The 24,169-nt window shown below is 36.9% G+C and overlaps 1 protein-coding gene across 14 annotated transcripts in view; it reads right to left on the reverse strand.

The window, feature by feature from the left end:
* Positions 1-24,169, reverse strand: part of RAD51B (RAD51 paralog B) — a 662,595-nt gene that overhangs the window by 599,634 nt on the left and 38,792 nt on the right. For 13 of the 14 annotated variants that reach the window (XM_021941911.2, XM_021941908.2, XM_021941907.2 and 10 more), the window contains 3 exons: positions 19,160-19,296; positions 2,241-2,360; positions 1,014-1,197 (listed from right to left, as the gene is read on the reverse strand). In XM_021941911.2, coding sequence (XP_021797603.1) covers positions 1,014-1,197; positions 2,241-2,360; positions 19,160-19,254 — 399 coding nt within the window. In that variant the 5' untranslated portion in view covers positions 19,255-19,296. Of the gene's footprint in view, positions 1-1,013; positions 1,198-2,240; positions 2,361-16,192; positions 16,215-19,159; positions 19,297-24,169 lie in introns of all 14 variants that reach the window. The other variant, XM_021941912.2, reaches the window with a different exon arrangement.

The following is a 24,169-nucleotide window of genomic DNA, read 5'->3' on the forward strand; positions in this document are numbered from 1 at the left end:
AAGATAAACTTAACAGCACTTGACTTTAATTCAAAATACAAACTAAAAAGCCATTAAAGTATGTAGAACTTTTTGAATGCCGTATTTTCTCCCTTGACTTCTTCCTTGGTTTTATAAATCTCAAAGGCTGTGTGGTAGTTTATATTACTTATACATATTCTTTATGTTGCAAAGATCCAAGATTTTAATTTTCCAAAAACAAATCTAAAAATTATAAAATCATAACCAAATTTTATCTCAGTTTAAGGAACTATCTTTTCTTGAGATGAAGCATGACTAAAATTGAGGAGCCTGAATGTTGATGAGGCTGTGGAACAACTGAAACTCTCTGACACACTGCAGATGGGAGTGTAACTTAGTACACACTTATGTCTTGCAAGTTACACATCACAAGCCCTTGCAATATCCTGTCATCTTCAGATTTCTGATCACAATGCCCACTACAAAAAGCCATGCCACAAGTAATCTTTCAAGGTTTTCTTACTGGCACTTTTCACTACTATCATTCCAACATCCCTTAAAGGTTGATCTCTACCATTTGAGGCAAACCAAATCCTATTGTACACAAAACAGCACTGAACACAATAACACAGTATCTAAACCTAAAATACTTACAACAAAACTAACAACAACTGCAGGATTTTTTTTAATTACATAGAAATGGACCTAGGCAATTTCATGAAGTTTTACTATAATATGAGAAATGTGATATAAAGCATATACAAAGAGTAAACAATGAGAAGGAAGAAAAGGAAGGACTACAGGAACTTTTAAAAACATCATTTAAATCTACTCCAGGCTCAAATTATTAAAAGGATAAAATAATCTCAGCAGATGAGCTAATTTAAGATGATGGTAATGTTTGCTATAGAAATTAGACTGTACTACCTTTAAAAAGTCATCTGTTGTACATTTTCCTCTAATTTTATTATTTGATACTATAAGTCGGTGAATGTAATATAAAAGAAAGAAAAGAAAGGAAAAGATATATGAGAAAAAAAAGAAAAACTTACTGGGATTGAAAACTCCTCAGCCAAATACTTCAAGGAGCATGCTTCTCTTGCCAAGAACTTGTTCCTTTCTTTGAGATTGCCTTGAAGTTGTGTATCAAACTCCTTTCTGACCACAGAAGCAACAGAGTCAATAATCACAAGTTTAATTCCTTTTGAGATAATTTCTTCTTCCAAAGATTCAATCCTATAAAAGAAGAATTTATAAAATAGTCAATAAATTTAAGATAAAGTAAATAAATAAGGGTATTGCAAAGGCTAAGCAAATTAAAAACAATAACAAACTATTCTTTCCTAAGTTACAGTAATGATTTGCAAGAATTCAGTAAACCTAACTTATTTTCAGCTCTTCTAGACATATAACACTTTTCTGGAAACAGAGCAAACTGTTTCTGTGTAGTTTCAGAATTCCTTGATTCTCCTAAGATAATGCTAATGCTCCAATTATGGGGTAAAACTACTTGTGGTAGCCAGTCTGTAAAATGGCCCGCACTTACTCTCTCCTCTTGGTATTTCACATCCTTGTATAGGCCCCTCCCACAGTGTGCCAGACTTGATCTGTGTGACCACAAGCATATGACAAAATCATGGTACCTTATTTCTGAGTATAGGTCATAAAAGACTACAGCTTTCATCTTGGGTACTCTTTCACTTGCCCAGTCTCTCAGGTCACTTACTCTGAGGGAAGCAAGTTGCTATGTTGTGATTTATGGAGAGGCCCAGATAGTAAGGAACAAAGGCCTCTTGCCCACTGCCAGCAAGAAACAGAGGCCTTCCAACAACTACATTAGGGAGCTTGGAAGCAGATACTCCAGCTCCAGTCAAGCCTTGAGACAACTGCAGCCCTGGCCACCAGCTTGACTATAACCTGTTGAGCGCCACTGAGCCAGAAACACCCAGCTAAGCTACTCCCAGACACTTAACCTTCAGAAACTATGTGAAATAATATGTATTTGCTGTTTTAAGCTACTAAACTGTGAGACAATTTGTTAATGGAACAATAGATAAGTATTACACCACTTAATTAAATCTAAAACATTTTATTCGTTTAATTTTTTTCATTTTTAAAGAAAGACTTCAACCAAAAGGCTATAACAAAGAAGAACACTGAAAAAGTTATTCCACATAATTCTAACCTGTAAAGACTTATTCACTCAGAAGATGAAACATAAAAGATAAAACATAAACCTTCAACGCATTACTAAAAAATCAAAATCTAAAGCAGCATACCTTTGTAGAACTTCATCACAGGTGAGTTCCCGATAAAGATGAACTTTACTACTTGTCAAAAGTAATTTTTCTTCAGTGTTAAAATATCTGGGAAAACGGGATTCTGCTATCTCAACCAGTCTGTGGGTAAAAAAAAAAAACAGCACAAACAAAAATAGTTAATTCTATTTAAAGTCACATTGCTGAATCTCTAAATAATTTTACTTGAGAAACTTCTAAGTATTATCAATAGAGCAAGTATAAGCAAAATGGCTTAATATACAGGTTTAGAATGTAAAATCTCCTTTGCAAGCACTAACAGAGGTTAGCAGTCATAGCATGAAACCAGCAAGGGCTGTTGGATCTCATCTAATCTTGAGCAAACAACAATGTCTCTGAGATTTATCTTTCTGGGATCAAATATGTTTTTTGTAAATGATATTTAGAGTAGCAGCTATAAGGTATGTTTACTAAATAAGAATGCTTTCATTTTCTTGAATGAAATAAGTATATTTGAACAAATATGGTATATTGTATTATAATAGATATCAGTAAGTCTTCATGTCTCATTCCAGAAAAATACGCTTTCTCAATTGAAACAATTCAGGCAAATTAATGTTATGCAATAATTCCTTGGTAAACAGAAAATTATGGTCCAAACAAATTAATGTTCCAATATTTTCTTAGTAAACAAAAAGTGATTTTCTAAACACTGATTTCTGGCCTCAAAGCCAGTTTAATATATGCAGTAGTCCAAACATAAGAGAGTGACAAGTTAAAACACCATCATTCATATTATAAGATATGGAAAGCATTACTAGAAATTTCTCATATTTATGGCTTAAAATGTTAAAAATATAAGTCTTTGAGTTTAACCATCTCATTTCATTTTAAATGTTTTGAGTTTAACTGTCACATTTCATTTTAAATGAAATGACATTTTATCAGCCCTAGTACTTAGCCATCCCAGGGGAACTGGGAGGAGAGGCTGTAAACTCGAAAACCATCCTATATTTTATGTTCCATTTAGAGACTCAAAAGTACAAAAGAATAGTGTTTTCATTTCGAAATAGTTAGAGTTCTGAGAAGAGGCTGGGAACTTTGAAAAGATAAACAAAACAAGTCCTTACATTTGCTCTGATTAGAAATAAAAGAGAAAAACCTAAAACAGAAAAAGAGAAGAGAGAACTTCAACAACTGTTTTTAAGTATATTTTTGAACAATTTGAAAAGAAAAATATACATAGCTAAGTTGAACAGGAAGAGGAAAAAATACTTCATGAGTAAGGAATAGTACCAAAAGAGGTGTGAAGAGTGAGAATAAAATGGATCAAATAACCATCCAGGAAAAGAGCTTAAGAGAGGCACAGGGATTGAAATGGAAGAAGGAAATGAGGTAAGTGAGGAAATCAAGCAATGAGATGGCACTGGCACAGGCAGAGCAGCCAAATCCTGACAGTTTGCGGGGAAAGCATAAATTTTTTGATTAGGGAAACTATTTGCTGAGTTTAGTGCTGGTCAGAGAAGTCAGCTAAAAATCTCTGGCACTTAGAACCTACCAGTTTTTAACAGGATAGGTCTGGCAACATCTTCTAGAAACATGGAAGTTTTTCAAAATTTGAATGCCCAGTTGATTAGGAACCAGATTGAGAGTACCTAGCTCATTAGCAACAAGAACTCAGCAGCTGACAATTTTCTGCCCTCTAGCACTAGGCTGAATTTCCACTAGTGGCTTGAGGAGTGAAAGGCTCTGGAACTTATTGCTGCTTTCCCATTGCTGAAGGCCTCGGAAAAGGAATAACAGTCAAAAGATAGACATGAACAACCTTTGTTCACAGCTACCATGCTAAATAACTGTATTAAATGGACCATTTACACACCAATATGCTGTAATTTTCTGTTTCTCCAAATGCTTTTTATTTTATAAAAAAATCTAAAAAATATAAATCAAAAACCAAATATAAATGCAGTATTCGACATGCCTCGCATTCATCCCAGTAACTTCTTGTGACAATCTTCATCACAAAGATCTTTTTTGTTTAAGGCAAAAAACAGAAAAGAACCTATCGTTTGCTCCCAGACATTAATTATATAAAGTTTGAAAATAATGCCATCTAGTGGATATCTTTTTATAAAAAGTATTCTTTACAAAATGAGCACTTAAGATACATTCATTCAACAAATATTTATTGAGGACCTACTATATGCCAGGCACTGTTCTAGGTGCCGAGAATATGGCATTGAACAACCACCACCACCAAAAGAAAAAGAAAAACCCTTCTCTCATGGGGTTTACATTCTACTGAGGAAGACAAATAAATATATATTACATATCAGGTAATAAGGCTCTAGAGGAAAATGAAGCAGGATGAGAGAATAGAATGTGACAGGTGGGGCTAGTGCTATTTTATATTTTATGTAAGGTGAACTGACAAAGCCTCATTAATAAGGTGATATTTGAGCAAAAGCTTAAAAGAGGTAAGAAAATGAACCATGTGGATATCCAGTGAAATAGCACACAAGAATAGGGAATTATAACAAGTGCAAAAGCTTACATGTGGAAAGATGCCTGGTGTGTCTGAGAAACAACAAAGAGACTAAAGTATCTGGAACACAGGGAGTAAGAGGGAGAATAATAGAAAACAAAGAGTTAGCCAAGGCCAAATCACATAAGACCTTTAGGTCTGTGGTATTTTTTTAGCTTTTATCTAGCAAAATGGGAAGCCTAGAAGCAGGAACAACATGATCTGACTTCTTTTTTTTTAAAGGACTGCTCCAACTGCCAAATGGAGAAGAGGCTTGGGCAAGAGTGAAAGCAAGGAGATCAGCTAGCACAGACAAAAGCTTGTAGTGACCAGTTAAGAGCTGGTAGTGATCTCACCCAGGGAAGTAACAGGTCAAGTGATGAGAAGTAACTGGACTCCAGATATAGTTCAAAAGAGGAGCTAAAAGAATTTCTTGGCCAGGCGTGGTGGCTCACGCCTGTAATCCCAACACTGTGGGAGCCGAGGCAGGCAGATCACCTGAGGTCAGGAGTTCAAGACCAGCCTGGCCAACATGGCAAAACCCCGTCTCTACTAAAACTACAAAAATTAGCCAGGTGTGGTGGCACACGCCTGTAATCCCAGCTACTCAGGAGGCTGAAGCAAGAGAATCACTTAAATCTGGGAGATGGAGGTTGCAGTGAGCCAAGATCATACCACTGCACTTAGCCTGGGCGACAGAGTGAGGTTCCATCTCAAAAAAAAAAAAAAAGAAAGAAAGAAAGAAAGAATTTCTTGACTAATTGGATGAGTGTCTAGAAGAATGGAATCACAACTTTATTGAAGCAGAAAAGACAAGATTCAGATAAAGGTTTTGGTTATTGGTGCTATTTGCATGTTTTATTTCCTTTATGAGGGAATCAAAAATGCAGTTTTGGACGTATCAGGAAATCCATGTATGTAAACCTATCCAAGTTCCATGTCATTACGCAAACGAATATGAATCTGAAGTTCATGGGAAAGCTCAGAATTCAGATATCAATCCAGGAGTTATAGCCCATAAAAGATTTTAAAGATCATAAGACCAGATGATATTAGGGATTGAGTACAGATATAGAAGAGAAAAGGTCCTAGGACTGAGTTCTGGGATTCCCCAAAGCCTAAAAGTTAAAATGATGAGGAGGATCCAGCAAAAGGGACTGAGAGGAGGAGGTGATCAAGAAGGTAGGTGTAAAATAAGAGAGAGTGGCTCCAATAAGCCAAGTGGGCTGGGCATGGTGGCTCACGCCTATAATCCCAACACTTTAGGAGGCCAAGGCAGGAGGATCTCTTGAGCCCAGAAGTTTAAGACCAACCAGGGCAACATACCAAAATCTTATCTGTACTAAAAATTTAAAAATTAGCTGGGCATGGTGGCACGTGCCTGTGGTCCCAGTTACTCAAGAGGCTGAGGTGAGAGGATTGCTTGAGCCTGGGGGGTCAAAGTTGCAGTGAGCCATGATAGCACCACTGTACTCCAGCCTGGGTGACAGAGTCAGGTGAGACCCTGTCTAAAAAAATAAAAAGAAGTCAAGGGAAGAAAGCTTTTCAAGAAAAAGAGAGTGATCAACTCTTTCAAATGCTGCTACTGGGTTGGATAAAATTTTTTTAATCAGTTGCATTATAGAGCTGGGAACTAAAGCCTGGATAGAGTGAACTCAAGAGAGAATGAAAGAAAGGATTTCCACTTCTGCCCACAAAGGATTAACTGGTACAAGAATTGCACTAAAATAATAAGTAGAAAATCAGACAGAATACATGAAATAACAGCTTTCAGGTACTGAACAATAGAAAGCTTGAGACTGTAATCCTTGAGAGAAAGGAAACAAACACAATGTGCTTACAATCGCCTCAGCTTGCTCCAGAGGCAGTTTCCAGGCTGCAAAACAAGAAAGGGAAAGCAAACAGAGCCTGGCAGACAATCCGAGTTAAGGAGATGGGGATCAGAGTTCGGGAAAGCTAAGGTGGCTAGAACTTAGGGGGCAGAGTACCAGAGAGGAAGCAGGTGTGCAGAGTGAGCACTGCAGAGATCTGCAGAAAGGTCCACTTGAGAACTAATCTGCACATGTGTGAAGGAAAACTACCTGAGGCTGAGGAAAGGACCACCAGAAAGTATCAGACTGAACAATTCCTAGTGCCCACACAGGGTGGGAACATTCGGGTTTACACAAGATGAAGAATAAAGAGACCTTATTATACACTGGGCATTGGGCAGAATTTTCAGAAGCATTTACCTTAGTAGTGGAGCTAAATAAGTTTCAGAATAAAAACCACAGTCACGCGCTGCATAACGACATTTCAGTCAATGATGCATCACTTATACAACAGTGGTCCCATAAGCTTATATAGTATATTTTGACTATACCTTTCCTTTGTTTAGATACACAAATACTTACCATTGTGTTGTAATTGCCTATTCAATACAGTAACATGCTGTACAGGTTTATAGCCTAGAAGCAATAGGCTATATCATATAGTCTAGGTGTGCCATAGGCTATACCATCTAGGTTTATGTAAGCACACTGTATGGTGTTCATACAACAACGAAATTGCCTAACAATGCATTTCTCAGAACATATCCCCATTGTTAAGCAAAGCATGACTATACCTGGGATTTTTCTACAACAAAATTCAAAACCAACCTTCAAAAGGATCAAACTAATACTAAACTGTACCTTAAAACAAAACCTAACACTCTTTAAAGACATACGTTAAAATCCAGCACCCAACAACGTAAAATTTACAATGTCTAACATAGAATTTAAAAATTACCAGACAAGTAAAGGAAGAGGAAAAGATCCATAACCAGGAGAAAAATCAGTCAAAAAAAACCAGATTTAAAAATATATATATGATGGCATTCATAGATAAAAACCTCAAAACGGCTATTATTAATCTTCTCCATTTGCTCAAGAAAGTAAATGAAGCAGGGGTTGTCAAACTGTGCACTATGGCCCATGCCTGGCCCATTGCCTGTTTTTGTCAATAGAGTTTTATTAGAACACAGACATATTTTTAATATTTTGTTTGACAAAATAGAAGCACTTCTACTACATTCTGAAGTATAACTGTTGTCTCAAGTAAAAACACCTGTATAATTGGGTTCTAAGATTAAGAAGTCACTTTTTCCATGGGAGACCATTTTTACTTGAAAGAATGATTGACAGATAAGCTATGCTTTTTCTGACTTAAGTATTTGGTAGATGTTTTCTCAAAATGAGCAAAATAAGCCTGACTCTTCGGAAAAAAACAAGTGGCAATATTTACTGCCAATGATAAAATTCAAGCTTTTAATGAAAAATCAAAATTCTAAAAAACTTACATCTGCTACGATGAGTTTGACTGCATCCCAATACTTAAATACTTTTTGTTCAGATCAGTGAAGATACTAATGAAATTTTTTTATATTGAGTAACAAAATGTGTCAACATTTAGAAGAACTCCATAAGACAGTGAACCAATATTTTCTGAGTGACAAATGCATAATATTACAAAATCATGCATGGGTAAATATCCATTAAGAGCCTAAGACAGATGAATAGATTTTAATGTAACTATGGAAAAAATGCAATAATATGGTTTCAGATTCTATATCACAACCAACCTCTAGGCAACTATTACTCAATTCCTGGTGTAGTATCAAAGAAGCATATCTTTAATTATCTGAAGAGAATATTAAAATATTCCTCCCTTTCCAGCTATAACCAGTATAAGGCCAGATCTTCATATCTCAACCAGAACAACAGATTGCAAAAGACTGAATGCAGAAGTAGATATTCGAATCCAGCTGTCTTCTGTTAGGTCAGATGCTAAAGAGATTTGCAAAAACGTAAAACAATGCCACTCTTTTCCCACCTTTTTTAGTCAAAAATGTATTTATTTCCCATAAAAAATACATGTAAAGGCCAGGTGCAGTGGCTCACATCTGTAGTCCCCACCACTCAGGAGGCTGAGGCAGGAGGCTCTCTTAAGTCCAGGAGTTGGAGGTTACAGTGAACTATGATCATGCCACTGCATTCCAGCCTGGGTGACAGAGCGAGACCCTGTCTCTTTAAAAAAAAAAAAAAAAAAAAAAGTATGACGGGCAGTTTTGTGTCAACTTGGCTAGGCCATAGTCTCCTGTTATTCTATCAAACGCTAATCTACGCATTGTTGTGAAAGGATTTTGTAGATGTCATTAATGTCCATAAACAGATGACTTTAAGTACAAGAGATTATCCTACATAATCTGGGTGGGCTAATTCGATCACTTGAAAAGCCTTAAGAGCAGAACTGAGGCTTCCTTTAAAAAGATGAAATTCCACCTATGGACAACAGCTTAGGCCCTTGCCTAAGAGTTCTAGCCTGCCCTTTCCAACAGCCTGCCCTGTGGATTTCAGACAACTCTACATCTGCATATGCCAGTTCTTTGCAATAACTCTCTTAATATATGTGTTCTACTGATTCTATTTTTCTAATGGAGCTGTGTTTTGGTACAATATGCTAACATGTAATGGCCGGGCACAGTGGCTCACGTCTGTTATCCCAGGACTTTGGGAGGCTGAGATGAACAGATCACTTGAGGTCAGGAGTTCGAGACCAGCCTGGCCAACATGGCAACACCCTGTCTTTAATTTAAAAATTCAAAAATTAGCCCAGTGTGGTGGCAGGTGCAATGGTGGGCACCTGTAATCGCAACTATTCAGGAGACTGAGGAAGGAGAATTGCTTGAACCTGGGAAGCGGAGGTTATAGGGAACCAAGATCACACCACTGCACTCAAGCCCAGGCAACAGTGAGACTCCATCTCAAAAACAAAAACAAACAAAAACACACCATGTAATGGACTTACTGCATAATAGATAATAGTTAAATATTCTTTAAATTTTCCAGTTTAAATTTCTAATATGATAAATATCAATTGACATAATCCACCTAAAGAGTGTAAGGGTCCTGAAAATTAAAACTTTAAAAACTACAGCCATAAAGCAAAATCTGAAAGGTCAACCACCAAAAAAATCATAGATAATAAAAGATAGCATAACCAAAGTTAAAAGACAAATTATAGAATTCTAGCCTAGGAACAAAATCATGTAAACATAAATATCCATAATACACAAAGCATTTATATATATCAACAAGAAAAAATGGACAAAGTGTATTTCTAGGCAATTTGCCAAAGAAATATAAATGGACAATGAATATATGTTGGCTCACAATAGTTAAAACAACAAGCTATCCCTTTTTTCCCATAAGTATGACAAAATTAAAGAAACTAAAAACAGTGATGAAGGCTCTCAAAGTACTGTTGGTTAAGACACAATTATATACAATATTTCTAGAGGAGAATGTGGCAGTTTACACAAAAATTGAAAATATATCCTTAATGGATTTCTGATGGATTAAAGATATTGACATAAAAGATAAAACTATAACTATATTAGGAAAAAACTATAAGACAGTATCTTTGATACCTAATAGTGGGGGAAAACTTAATTAAGATCTGAAAACCAATACCATTGGGCAACAACTTCAAATTTACAAATTTCTGGCCAGGCACGGTGGCTCATGCTTAGAATTCAAGCACTCTGGGAGGTGGAAGCAGGAGGCCTGCTTGAGTCCAGGAGTTCGAGACCAGCTTGGGCAAGATGGTGAGACTCAGCTCTACAAAAAAATGTTTTTAATTAGCCAGGCATGGTAGCACACGCCTATAGTCCCAGCTATTCGGGAGGCTAAAGCAAGGGGATCCCTTGAGCCCAGTAAGTCAAGACAGCAGTGAGCTATGATTGTGCCACTGTGATTGCCACTATGATTGTACAATGCCACTATGATTGTAGCCTAAGTCAGACCTCATCTCTACTAAATTTTTTTTTAATTATAAATTTCTCTTCAACAAAGGACACTATAAAGATGACAGATAACAGAGCAGGAGGAGATATTTACAATGTATAAAACTGACAATTAATATTTAGAAGACATACAAAAAGCTTCTGCAAATCAAGGATAAAAAGACTGGAAGCCCAATGGGAAATGGGATAAAGACAGATTCATAGACAGAAAGCCCAAATGTCAAACAGGTATTACTGAATGAATGAATGAAAACACTACTTGGATCCTTTCTCAGAGTCGATCATTTTTTCCAACCACAGTTCGTGGAAAGAGGACATGAGTTCACCTCTCAGCTATCTTATTTTTTTTTTTTTTTTGAGACGGAGTCTCGCTCTGTCGCCCAGGCTGGAGTGCAGTGGCGGGATCTCGGCTCACTGCAAGCTCCGCCTCCCGGGTTCACGCCTTTCTCCTGCCTCAGCCTCCTGAGTAGCTGGGACTACAGGGGCCCGCCACCGCGCCCGGCTAATTTTTTGTATTTTTAGTAGAGACGGGGTTTCACCATGGTCTCGATCTCCTGACTTTGTGATCCGCCCACCTCAGCCTCCCAAAGTGCTGAGATTACAGGCGTGAGCCACCGTACCCGGCCTACCTCTCAGCTATCTTACTAGCTATATGATCTTGGGCACATCACACGGTTTCTGTCCCATTTTTCTTATTTCTAAAATAAAGATCATAATACCCCCCTCCTCACCTGACAGTGCTGCTGTATGCATCAACTGAGATGAATGTCAATTACATCATGCTGCAATATGCTCTAATTTATAAAACATTATTTATAGCATTATCAGTCTTAATGACCATCACATTACAGAATGGCTAGCATCCCTAGACTACATCTATTTATTACCGTAAAAAAAACCGCTTATTCTTGCACCCCCCTACAAATTTCCAAAGTACCTACTAAAGGGGAAACTGTCTGCCTTACTCCCCCAACTAAGAACTACTAATTTATAAAACGGAAGTAGCACCATTCTAAAGGGCCATGCTGTCAGAAAAGCTACCTTTATACTCTTAGTCCATCAAACCCCAAAACATCCCTGAAAACCTATTAAGAGCTTTATTTCTAAAATCTCCTTCCTCCCTGGATGAATCATTTGCGTATCAATTGCTAGTGGAGATGTCCTGAGGTAAAACACCACTGCCTTCCCAACTTCCCCTTCCATATCATCTAACTTAGCCTAACCCTACCTATACTCTCAATGTCCCACTGCCCAGAACCACTCATTTCTGATACACCAATAATGCTATCAATCCCACAATCAAAGGATTTACTGTGGTAGAACGCCTCAGAAAATGGTTACAAGTGCTCCTCTTTTAAAAGAAAAAGAAGTTCTAGGCCACAATATTAGTTTTTCTTTTGCCATCAAATCTCACCTTGCAAGTGACTATCTATGCCTTAATTTGGACCTGATAGCTACAATGCACTTTAAAGATTCCAATTCTGGAAAGAGTTAACTGCTCATGGATACAGAGAGACTTCTTTCCTAACCAGTTCCAGAATCAAAAGGCATATGTCAATTAAGGAGCAAAACCCTGTTCAGAATTATTAGTTCCCTATGTGACTTCATAGCTCTTATATAAAAGGAAAAATAAAAGCTTTTCATTAGTGACCACATGCCAACTTGAAATAAAACATATGCTTAATGTAAAAAGTTTTCCAAAATCCTAGTTAAAATATAGCATCATAAATGTGCTAAAATGTAGGCTTACTGCTTCTCAAAGCTTCTTGTACATATGCACTATTTCTCTGTTCATTCATTCAATATGTATTACTGAATATAATGATATGAATCTATTAATTTCTTACAGATTCCAGAATATTCCAAAGCTTTGTTACAGTAATAAGTACTTATGACTATTTCTACTGTATATCCTAGAAACTTTTCAGGATCTCCCTCCCCACTAATTCACCTATATTTACAAATGATAAGGCAGCAAAAACTGAACTGAGGAAAACCTACCCAGTGTCATGAAACCATCTCAAAAAAATGATTAAGAGGGAATTTATCTCCCCTATTGTTTCTTTCTGGGTCAAAGATTCCAAATTTATACCAAAAAGCAAATATGTCAACGGTCTTAAGACCACACTGGTATTACCTTCAGAATCAGCCCGAGTCATGGCTGGTCACTACCACTCCCTGCCTCCAATTTTATATACAAATCCAGAAAGAATGATACTCTAAATACAGCTATATGGCACATAACAATGGGGATATGTACTGAGAAATGTGTCATTAAGCAATTTCACTGTTGTGCAAACATCATAAAGTGTACTTCTACAAACCTAGATAGTATAGCCTACTACACACCTAGGCTATATGGTATAGCCTATTGCTCCTAGGCTACAAACCTGTGCAGGGTGTTACTATACTGAATACTGTAGGCAATTGTAACACAGTGACAAATATCTTTGTATCTAAACTTTAACAAGATACAGAAAAATTATGGTATTATAATCTTATGCAACCACCATCTTACATGCAGTCCATCCTTGACTGAAATGTTACGTGGCTCATGACTGTAGTTTGTTAGGTATTAAAGATAACTATCTGTGGGGAACCTGGCACCCTGAGAGGTGACATGCACACCAAATACAGCAGCTCCCTCAGATCTAAGCTTAGCCATTGCTCCCACACACTACCAATACAAGTACCTCTCCTTTGTATACTAAGTTATAATATTTACAATTTCACATTTTAGTGATTATTTGATTGTCTTCCTCCCTTGCTGGACTAATTGTCTTCCCAGTTTTCAAAGTTTTTCTGATTTCATTACAACTCAGGAATATTCACTTCTACCTCCTAAAATTCCAGTCGTATATCCTATCTCCTCAGGACCTTCCTGGCTCTCATCTCTTACTTCCCTACATCCCTCAGATTTTCTCACATACTTATTGATCCCCTTCAATTTGCAGTTCTAAAACCAAACCTTCATTTTCCTTTACCCATTTTATTTCTCCAAAAGCGTTATTTCAATACATCTATTACTATTTGCCATCCATATTACCTTCATTTTTTATTCTTAACCCACAGTGCCAACTTTTTGTGATTGTCTCTAATATGGACAATATATTGTTAATTCAGTTCATGTATACTGAAATTCTCATGGTAGCCAAAATTTTCATAGACTAGAATGTGGGGATGGGTCACTGGATTAATCAATTTATCTACATTCTCAAGGTATGTACAAGCATATGCTACCTAAGACTATATCATATCTTAAGCAGAAGTCCAGTGGGTTAAACAAAACAAGCAAGAAAACAGCAGATCTCTTCTGGATCAATCAGAAGAGGATCCGGATCTTTGCCTGAATAGCATTCCCCTCTCCCCAAGGCAATCCCTGTAACTCAGTCTGGTTAGCACCAGACTACACAATTATCTAATTCAGGGGTGTCCAACTTTGACATCCTTGGGCCCCAGAGGAAGAAAAAGAATTGTCTAGGGCCATACATAAAATACATGGACACTAATGATAACTGATGGACTTAAAAAAAAAAAAAATCACAAAAAAGTCCTAACGTTTTAAGAAAGTTTATGAATTTGTTGGGCCACATGCAAAGCCATCCTGGGCTGCATGCGGCCCATGGGCTGTGGGTTGGACAAACCTGTTCTAATTGTTCAATAGTCTGGAGATACAATTGTGGTCTATGATGAACAAGTATGATTAACAACTATTTAGATTACTATCTTCTAAAAGACAATAAACTACTTAGTGCATTGCTTCTAAAAATAGAACTGACCTTTCCAAAGTGCTTTTAAGTATATTATCTGCAGGGTTTTCTTTTTGTTTTCTGTAATACATTTTAAACTTAAGTAATTTTTATTTATTCCTCCTTTGATTTCTCCCTCCTTCTTAGTAAAAAGATATCTAGATATTTATAGGAAGAAATTATTTTCTACTTTTTCTCACTTACCCTAAATTCTATATATGTGAATCCTCTAATCCTTCATCATATTAATCCTTTAAACACATTCTCATTTGTGCTGATTAGCTGGCTAGCTTTGTAAGCACAAAGTGGAGACAATGCTAAAACATACAGAGCTACAACATAGTCCTTTCTGACTCTCATATTTCCCTAGCTTGCCTCTTCTCTAAGTCCAGAAACAGCTGGGGCTGGGACAGAAACTGTTAATTACCAATCCAATATCCATTTCCACTTCTTCCTTGCTATGAGAGCCCCAGTTTTATTCAGGCAGCAATATTAACCAGACAACTCATCATGTTTGTTATGACAATCTTCTCCCCTCACTTTCCCAGCCTCTTTTTACATATAGAGGTGACTCAGTGAGAAATCTGCAAGAGGACTACAGGCAGCAAAAAGGAAATCCACAGAAGGGAGGAGGCAGATATTCTGAATAAAAGTACACTTTCCTGATAAAAGATATAGTTGGCCCTTTTCCTTCCCATTGACTTGAGCACAGAATGAATCCAATGTCTGAAAATGTACATGCCCTAGGTCTCCCTGTCATCACTGAGACCTGAGTGACCCAGTGCCAGCAACCACCTACTCAGGTCTTGTTATAAGAGAGAAATAAACCTGTTTTTGTTTAAGCCACTGTTCTTTGGGTAGTCAGTTATCTGCAGCAGTAAGTTTTCCTAACCGACTGACCAACCTTTCCTGATAATTCCAAATAGGGGTTAAGCTGTCCTGTAACAGAATGAAGGAAATGTGATCAGACACTACAGGGCCAGCTCCATTCTATGACCCACCATGACAAACTAGAAGGTGGTATAAGAATGCCAAGTCTGGCATATATATCAAAGAGCATTCCTATTTTTTATTCTACCTGGCCCTATCACCAGACCTCAAAATCCATTCCATGTGGGAGCCAGATGATCGCTCATTTGTTTTTTTTCACATGGTTACCATTTTATTTTTGGTATGGTGAGAACACTTAAGATCTGATCTCTTAGCAAATTTCAAGTATATAATACAGTATTATTAACTATAGTTGCCGTGCTGTACACCAGAACCGACAAAGAACTCAAACAAATTTACAAGAAAAAAACAAACAACCCCATCAAAAAGTGGGCAAAGGGTATGAACAGACACTTCTCAAAAGATTTATGCACCCAACAAAATGCTCATCATCACTCGCCATCAGAGAAATGCAAATCAAAACCACAATGAGATACCATCTCACACCAGTTAGAATGGTGATCATTAAAAAGTCAGGAAACAACAGGTGCTGGAGAGGATGTGGAGAAATAAGAACACTTTTACACTGTTGGTGGGACTGTAAACTAGTTCAACCATTGTGGAAAACAGTGTGGCAATTCCTCAAGGATCTAGAACTAGAAATACCATTTGACCCAGCCATCCCATTACTGGGTATATACCCAAAGGATTATAAATTATGCTGCTATAAAGATACATGCACATGTATGTTTACTACGGCACTATTCACAATAGCAAAGACTTGGAACCAACCCAAATGTCCATCAATCACTCATTTTAAGCCTTGTGGAGAATGGAATAAAAAACCAAATACAATATAAAGTTCAACACCTATTCTCAAATGAGCTTCATAAGAGCTCCTTGTGAACTATGCAACATAATTCCAACAAAGGAACTAAAATCTTACCTCTTCATTTTCCAACCTGCCTCTGATGTAAATACCAACATGCACATAGGCAGAAAAAGATATGAAGGAGAAATAAGTAAATATGGAGGATGCAAAAAGTAAATAATTAAGGCTCTATGAAAAGACAAAAAACATAAGACTCTCCATAAATTCATTTGGAAAATGCAGACAAGTCACCTGCTACTCTTCTGCTACTGTATGTATGCAGATATCACCCAATTCATTGATAAGGTTTTTACACTGCTCTGAACTGTAATACTAGATCTGATTGATCCAGAGAAGATCTGCTGGTTTTTTATTTGTTCTGTTTAACCCACTGGACTTCTGCTTAAGATATGATATAGTCTTAGGTAGCATATGCTTGTACATACCTTGAGAATGTAGATAAATTGATTAATCCAGTGACCCATCCCCACATTCTAGTCTATGAAAATTTTGGCAACCATTAGAATTCTAGTATACATGAACTGAATTAACAATATATTGTCCATATTAGAGATGATCACAAATTACAGATGCAACAGTTTACTCCTTAAGAAGACATCCTAAACTCAGTTTTGTATGTGGTGCACAGAAAGCAGAAATCCATTACAGTGAACTGAACTGCTGTTATAAAAATAATCTTAATCTTTGAATTATTTACCCAAATTCCCCAGGACCTTTGTAAGAGCTATTTGCACATTAGCTATTTATGACATAACTGGCTATTTAATACCTACTTGGCTTGTTAGTTGAAGGCTAGTCATTGGCATTTTAAAGAGTACTTGGACAATTTGAGTGAACCACTGTCTTTACCAGCTTTAATCTCAAATATATTTTCATGTTCAAATTTCCAGTGGTCTCAAAGTTTATTCTTCGGTTCTTTTTTTTTTTAAGCCACTTATTTAAGTCAAGATCCAAATAAGTTCATCACACAGCAATTGATCAACAAGGTTTTTAAATCTGTTTTAATCCAAAGGTTCCCCTTCCAACTATTTTTTAATCTTACAATTTATTTGTTACGGAAACCAAGTTGCTTGTTCTGTTATTTCCCACAGTTTGGATTCTGCTAATTGCATTTTCTAGAGTAGTTTGACGTGTTCCTCTCTTCCCTAGCTATGTTATAAACTGGTGGCTGGATCTGAAGCCTTGATCGCATTCAAATTTGATTGTTCTTCCATCAGAAAGTACCCCAGTGACTCATCATCTTTTCGTGATGTTAAATGCCTAGATCCATTAGATTGTCAGAGTTTGTAATTTGGTAATATTCTAACATTCCTTATTCATTTACTACTGGGATACATTTATAAAAAGACCAATTTAGGCCAGGCGCAGCGGCTCACACCTGTAATCCCCAACACTTTGGGAGGCCAAGGCAAGCGGATCATCTGAGGTCAGGAGTTCAAGACTAGCCTGGCCAACATGGTGAAACCCTGTCTCCACTAAAACTACAAAAATTAGCTGGTGTGGTGGCGCACGCTTGGGAGCCACTCAGAGGTTGAGGCACAAGAATCACTTGAACCCAGGAAGCGGAGGTTGCAGTGAACGGAGATCGTGCCACTGAACTCCAGCCTGGGCAACAAAAACAAAACTCCGTCTCAAAAAAAAAAAAAGATCAGTTTATTACTCAGTAACAAACTTCATATAAAAACAGAAAAATAGATACTTGACTTCTCTTTTTGCCCATTTTCACAATAATGAGTTGCTTCTTCAGAACCCTCCAATGACAATCAATTGGTTCCTTTTCATCTCTTAAAGTCATTATGGACTCATTTAATTATTTCATGTTTTAATCCACTGCTATTATTATTCACATTGATCTGCAATTTGTTCCGTCTTTGGCCAGTGGGAGCCTCTTCTGAGTCTGTTGGACACCCCCAAATAGTCTTTGTAGCTTCCTCGCTAACTAATATGATGTTTCACACTCAACTTTAAAATTTCCTACCCCAGAATTGAGTTAGCCATTTCCCCAAGGAACACTCGTTCCTTTTATTAAGAAATGGTATCTGGATTTCATAATCAGAGTCCCATTGTAAGTTGAGAAACATCTGTCCTTATAAAGCAGCTAACCTGCTGTTTTTCTTTTTAGTTTACCCTTTGTCCCATTTTCTACTTAAATTCCTCCTTATTTTTTCAACTTAACATCTTCCTGACTTTCTGCAAAACACAGTTTAGCCAAGATCCCTACTTATATCAATAAGGAATACAAAAGACAAAAAGAAACTGTTTCCTGTGTGAATTTTAAAAGAAAATTTTATTTAAAACAGCATTCTGTGTTCTTAAAAAGGGGGGGGGGTAGCCGGGCATGGTGGCTCATGCCTGTAATCCCAGCACTTTGGGAGGCCGAGGCGGGTGGATCACAAGGTCAGGAGTTCGAGACCAGTCTGGCCAATAAGGTGAAACCCCATCTCTATGAAAAATACAAAAATTAGCCAGGCCTGGTGGCAGGCGTCTTTAATCCCAGCTACTCGGGAGGCTGAGGCAGGAGAATCGCTTGAACCTGGGAGGCAGAGGTGGCAGTGAGCCGAGATCACGCCACTGCACTCCAGTCTGGGCGACAGAGAGAGACTCCATCTCAAAAAAAAAAAAAAAAAAAAAAAAGCCAGGCACAGTGGCTCACACCTGTAATCCTAGCACTTTGGGAGGCCGAGGCAGGCAGATCACTTGAGGTCAGGAGTTCAAGACCAGCTTGGCCAACATGGTGAAACCCTGTCTCTACTAAAAATACAAAAATTAGCCGAGCATGGTGGCGCACACCTGTAGTCCCAGCTACTCAGGAGGCTGAGGCAGGAGAATTGCTTGAACCCGTGAGGTGGAGACTGCCATGAGCCCAGATCGCGCCACTGCACTCCAGCCTGGCGACAGAGCAAGACTCCATCTCAGAAAAAAAAAGGGGGGGTGGAGGGGGGATGTTAACCTATGTGTAAATATTTCATGCTGTATATGTTACAAAAGTAAAACATTATAATAGAAAATAAAATCTCATACCTTTCAGCACTAAATGCAGACTCTGTGTCAATGTACACCACAGCTCCTTCTAATCCTCCCATGTTGGTGGGTAATGTAGCCAAAATGCTCATCATTATACAAAACTGAGTTTTTCCACAACCTGGTGGACCTGTAATCTAAAAAAAAATGTTATTTGGATAAACATCACAAGCCAGTCAAAGCAAAATCTTTTTAAGGCCTTGCCATATATGCAGTCCAAATAACCTGGGTTCCCAGGAGAGAATTAAGCCCAAGACATCCATCGTATGTAATGAATTAACTTCTCCCTTCTGCATCTGAATTGGCACTAGTTATGTACTATCCTTGGAGGAACTGAGAAAATAGTCACTCAAATCATCCACTGTAATTTGTAGTTCAGATGAGAAACTTTTAGTTGAGAAAGGCTGAAACATTCACTTATTTATACCATCATAACTTGGCATTCTACATCTTTTCCTCATAAAGATACTTATACTAGGACCTTAAAAATATTTAAGAGTCTTTAATAAATGGTTGAGCATTTGTTACAAATTAGCATTTCAAAACAATGTTGTACTAGTCCCATTAAGGGCTACTTTAATCCATTTTTTAAGAGTATTTAGGGGTGAAGTGTACTGATGTATACAATTTACTTTCAAACAGTTCAGCAAATAAAAATGTGTATGTGTATGCATATATGTATGTAGAAAGAGAAATAAAGCAAATTCATTGTTTTACAAACAACTGTTGAGTTTAGGTGACTCCTACTTTGAAATGTCTGTTTTGAAATCTTCATTGGCAGAAAACTATTTTGAGATTATAAAAGTTGAAACCAAAAGAGTATAGGCAGGAAATAATAGGAAATTAATTATATCCATATTCAAGTGTAACTAGAAGTAGTTCAGCTCTGTGTCCCCATCCAAATCTCATGCTGAATTGTAATCCCCAGTACTGGAGGAGGGGCTGGTGGGAGGTGATTAGATCATGTGGCAGTTTCCCTCTTGCTGTTCTCATGACAGTGAGTTCTCATAAGATCTGATGGTTTAAAAGTGTGGGGCACTTTCTCTTTCTCTCTCTCTCTCTCTCTCTCTCTCTGTCTCTCCTGTTCTGCCATAGTAAGATGTGCTTGCTTCCCCTGTAAGTTTCCTGAGGCCTCCCAACCATGCCTCCTGTTAAGCCTGCAAAACTGTGAGTCAATTACACCTCTCTTCTTCATAAATTACCCAGTTTCAGGCAGTTCTTTATAGCAACGTGAGAACGAACTAATACAGTAGTTAACAAAATTAATTTGAAAATGTTTAGAAATATCTCCTTTAAATATATGCTATTTGTCACATTAGTTGTGACACCCAAATTTTTAGAACCAATGCACTATTTCTTTGTGAAAACAACACTAAAGGACTTTTTTTTTTAACATTGAGAGGAAGGGAAGAGGAGAGGAAGGGAAAAGAAAAAAAAATCTAAGAGAGGAAAAAAAGTCTGGGCTAAAACTGAGACATACAATAAAGAAATTGTCTCAGATACATTATAAAGTAGGAAGAAATAAGTAGGAATGATCCATGAGTCTAAATCATCTAGATCTGTGGTTCCCAGATTTGAGTGAGCATTAGATTCACCTAGAAAGCTTGTTAACCAGCATTTCTGGTTCAGTAGGTCTGGGTTATGGCCTGAGAATTTACATTGCTAGTAAGTTCCCAGGTAATGCTGATGTTATTATATACTTTGAGAACCATTGTTTCAGAATTTAGTCTAAAGACAAACTTCATTTATCAAAGTTCAACCTTAAAACACAAATGTTTAGCACATGCCTGTAATCCCAGCTACTCCAGAGGCTGAGGCAAGAGAATCACTTGAGCCCAGGAGTTCTAGACCAGCCAGGGCAACTAAGCAAGACCATTTCTCAAAAAAAAAAAAAAAAAAAAAAAATTCCCATATTTAAAACTACGTGCTGGTTTATAATCTTTAAAATGATCATTTAGACTTTAAGAGTAAATAATTACTCCTGTCAATAATAGCTTGCCAGATTATGAGTGATCAGTAAAGACAGTTCTCCAAACTTCTTTGACCACACACCCCAACAAATCAGCCAAAAAAAGTAATCTAAACAAAATTTAGTACAACCCTCCAATATATGCATATTTATTATACACATACTATTTTACTAATATATCCTATACAGTATAAAACACACACGAAGTATGAATTAAAAATCACAAACATTAAAAATCATTTTATAATATTTATTACGTATATAAAAGATCTTTTTGCTCTCATAAAAGCTTACCATTTTTAGTAGAGCAATGATAATAATGAAAATAATAAGAAACCAAATTGTATTTTTAAAAAATAATAACGTGAACATTTTGTGATTTGGTGATTGAAATGTCAGGTCCTAAGTTCCACTTATTTCAGAACTTAACTGTAATGGCTGCATAGCTGAAAGGGGATAATTACAAAGATGCAAGGATTGACATTAAAGAAATACATCATTTGTTGGACTTAACTAAATTACTACTTGCATTTTTCAATACCTTCCATCAATTATGCAAACGTTTTTATTGATCTTTGGTTAAGAAAGTTCCATCTTCCTTCTCGTCAATTGATCTTGCAGACTAAGCAAAACATGCCACATTTTAACATTTTTAACTGGTTTAAAAACCCACTGAAACTTTTTTGTGTGTGCTTACATTTATTTATTTTTACTGAAGTATGACAATCAGCCAGAAAAGTACACGAATCACATCTGAGCAGTTTGATGAATTTCTACCACAATACTTATTTGCCACCAGATATGTATCATGGGTTTTGCTTGTTTTAATATTTTTTAATTGATAAATAATAATATATATTTATGGAGTTCAATATGATATTTTGAAATATGTTTATAGTACATTGTAGAATGGTTAAATCAAGCTAATTAACATACCTATCACTTCATATACTTATCTTTTTTTGGTGAGAATACTTAAAATCTACTCTTAGCAATTTGAAATACACAACATTATTACTAACTATAGTTACCATGCTGTACAATAAATCACCAACATTTATTCCTACTGTCTAACAAACTTGAGACCCTTTTACCAACATCTCTCCTTCACCTATTCCCTCTTCCCCCCACTGACTGAAACTCTATTGGGAACATTTTTGAAGAGTATACAAAATATTTTTCCAAGTATTTTTTAAGAGTGCAGGTAAGTTTTCATAAGACACACATATCTTTGACAACAAAAATCACATGATAAAAGAAATATTCCAAACAGTGATTTTAAAAACATAGATGTGTTTTTATCCCAGCCTTTATAAAAGGCAGTTACATTTTCACTGCTTGTTAAAACATTACCTTTACCTTGAAGAAATGAAGTAAGAGTGTTAACATTGATTGGTTGATTGCTTGGTGTTTAATCTGCAATGCAGATTACATAGTCACTTGTCATACAAAAAGGGTCAGCAAATTTGACATCTCTTGTCTTTTAAAAAAACATGCTTCACTCTTTTTTTTTTTTTTTTTTTTTTTTTTTTAAAGACAGGGTCTCACTCTGTTACCCAGACTGGAGTGCAGTGGCATGAACATAACATACTGCAAGTGGCCTCAAATTCACACAGGCCCAGTTTTTTTTTCGTAGAGATTGGGTTTCACCATGTTGCCCAGGCTGGTCTTGAACTCCAGGACTCAAGCCATCCACCCACCTCAGCCTCTCAAAGTGCTGAGGTTACAGGCATGAGCCACCATGCCTAGCCAACCCATCTTTTAAGTTCAATGATTCTGTTACAATCTTTGCTGTAAGACAGAGATGCTCTTGTGATTCAAATGATTCTCATGGTCACTCCTCATCTCATTACGGAGTACAATAGGGATTCTATATAACGGTTAGGATTTTTTGTTTCTTTGTTTTGTTTTGTGACAGGGTCTCGCTCTGTCACCCAGGCTGGAGTGCAGTGGCACGATCATGGCTCACTGCAGCCTCTGCCTTCAGGGCTCAAGCAATCCTCCCACCTCCACCACTCAAGCAGCTGGAACTACAGGCACACATCACCATACCCAGCTGTTTTAATTTTTTGTAGTGGCAAGGTCTCACTATGTTGCCCAGGATGGTCTTGAACTCCTGAGCTCAAGAAATCCTCTCGCCTTGGCCTCCCAAAGTACTAGGGTTACAGGCATGAGCCAACATGCCCAGCCTAACAGTCAGATTTTAACAAAAATTAACAACATTGATACCATATTGAAATACTAACTTTGCACATCTGACATCAACCTATGTGTTGCTATAGATTACCTAAGGATGATGCAACAGAAAAGTTGAAAGACTTTTACAGGGACCATCCATATACCCACCACTTACACTCTGCATTTACAATTTTTACTGTATTTCTTATACTATACTATGAATACACTGTATGCTTTCTGTATGATTAATCCATTCACCAATCCATCTTAGGGTTTTTTTAATGCATTTCGAAGTAAGTCAAACACATTAATATAGTTTCCCTCTAACAGTCCAGCATGCATAGCATTAACTAGAATTTAATATGTATTATTCCTTTTTTTTTGCAATTTTATATGTACTGAAATGTGCAAATTATAAGTCTACCATTTCATAAATTTGAACAAGTGCATACATGTGTGCAACCTAAACTCTAATAAAGTCAAAACACTATCATTATCCCAGGAAATTCTCTAATATACATTGTTTTGTATTCACAAAGTCACTTATTTTCAAGAATATATCTTCCCTGATACATCTTTATTTTAATGGCACAAAATGAAATTAGTTCTTCATGTATTTCATTATTGAAACAAAATATAGCTACTATGATAATCTGAGCCTTGTTAGAAACATTTGTACTTCAAATATATAGCTTCCTCTCACATTAAATAATTTAAGTTCTCAATGATTCAAATCATCTTCAAAGATTTCTACGCATCTTCTGAAAGTATTTGTTCACAAAAGAATTCATTTAAGGCTGGGCACGGTGACTCACATTTGTAATCCCAGCACTTTGGGAGGCCGAGGTGGGCGGATCACTGAG

The sequence above is a fragment of the Papio anubis genome, chromosome 7 (assembly GCF_008728515.1).
Source record: "Papio anubis isolate 15944 chromosome 7, Panubis1.0, whole genome shotgun sequence".
NCBI lineage: Eukaryota > Metazoa > Chordata > Mammalia > Primates > Cercopithecidae > Papio > Papio anubis.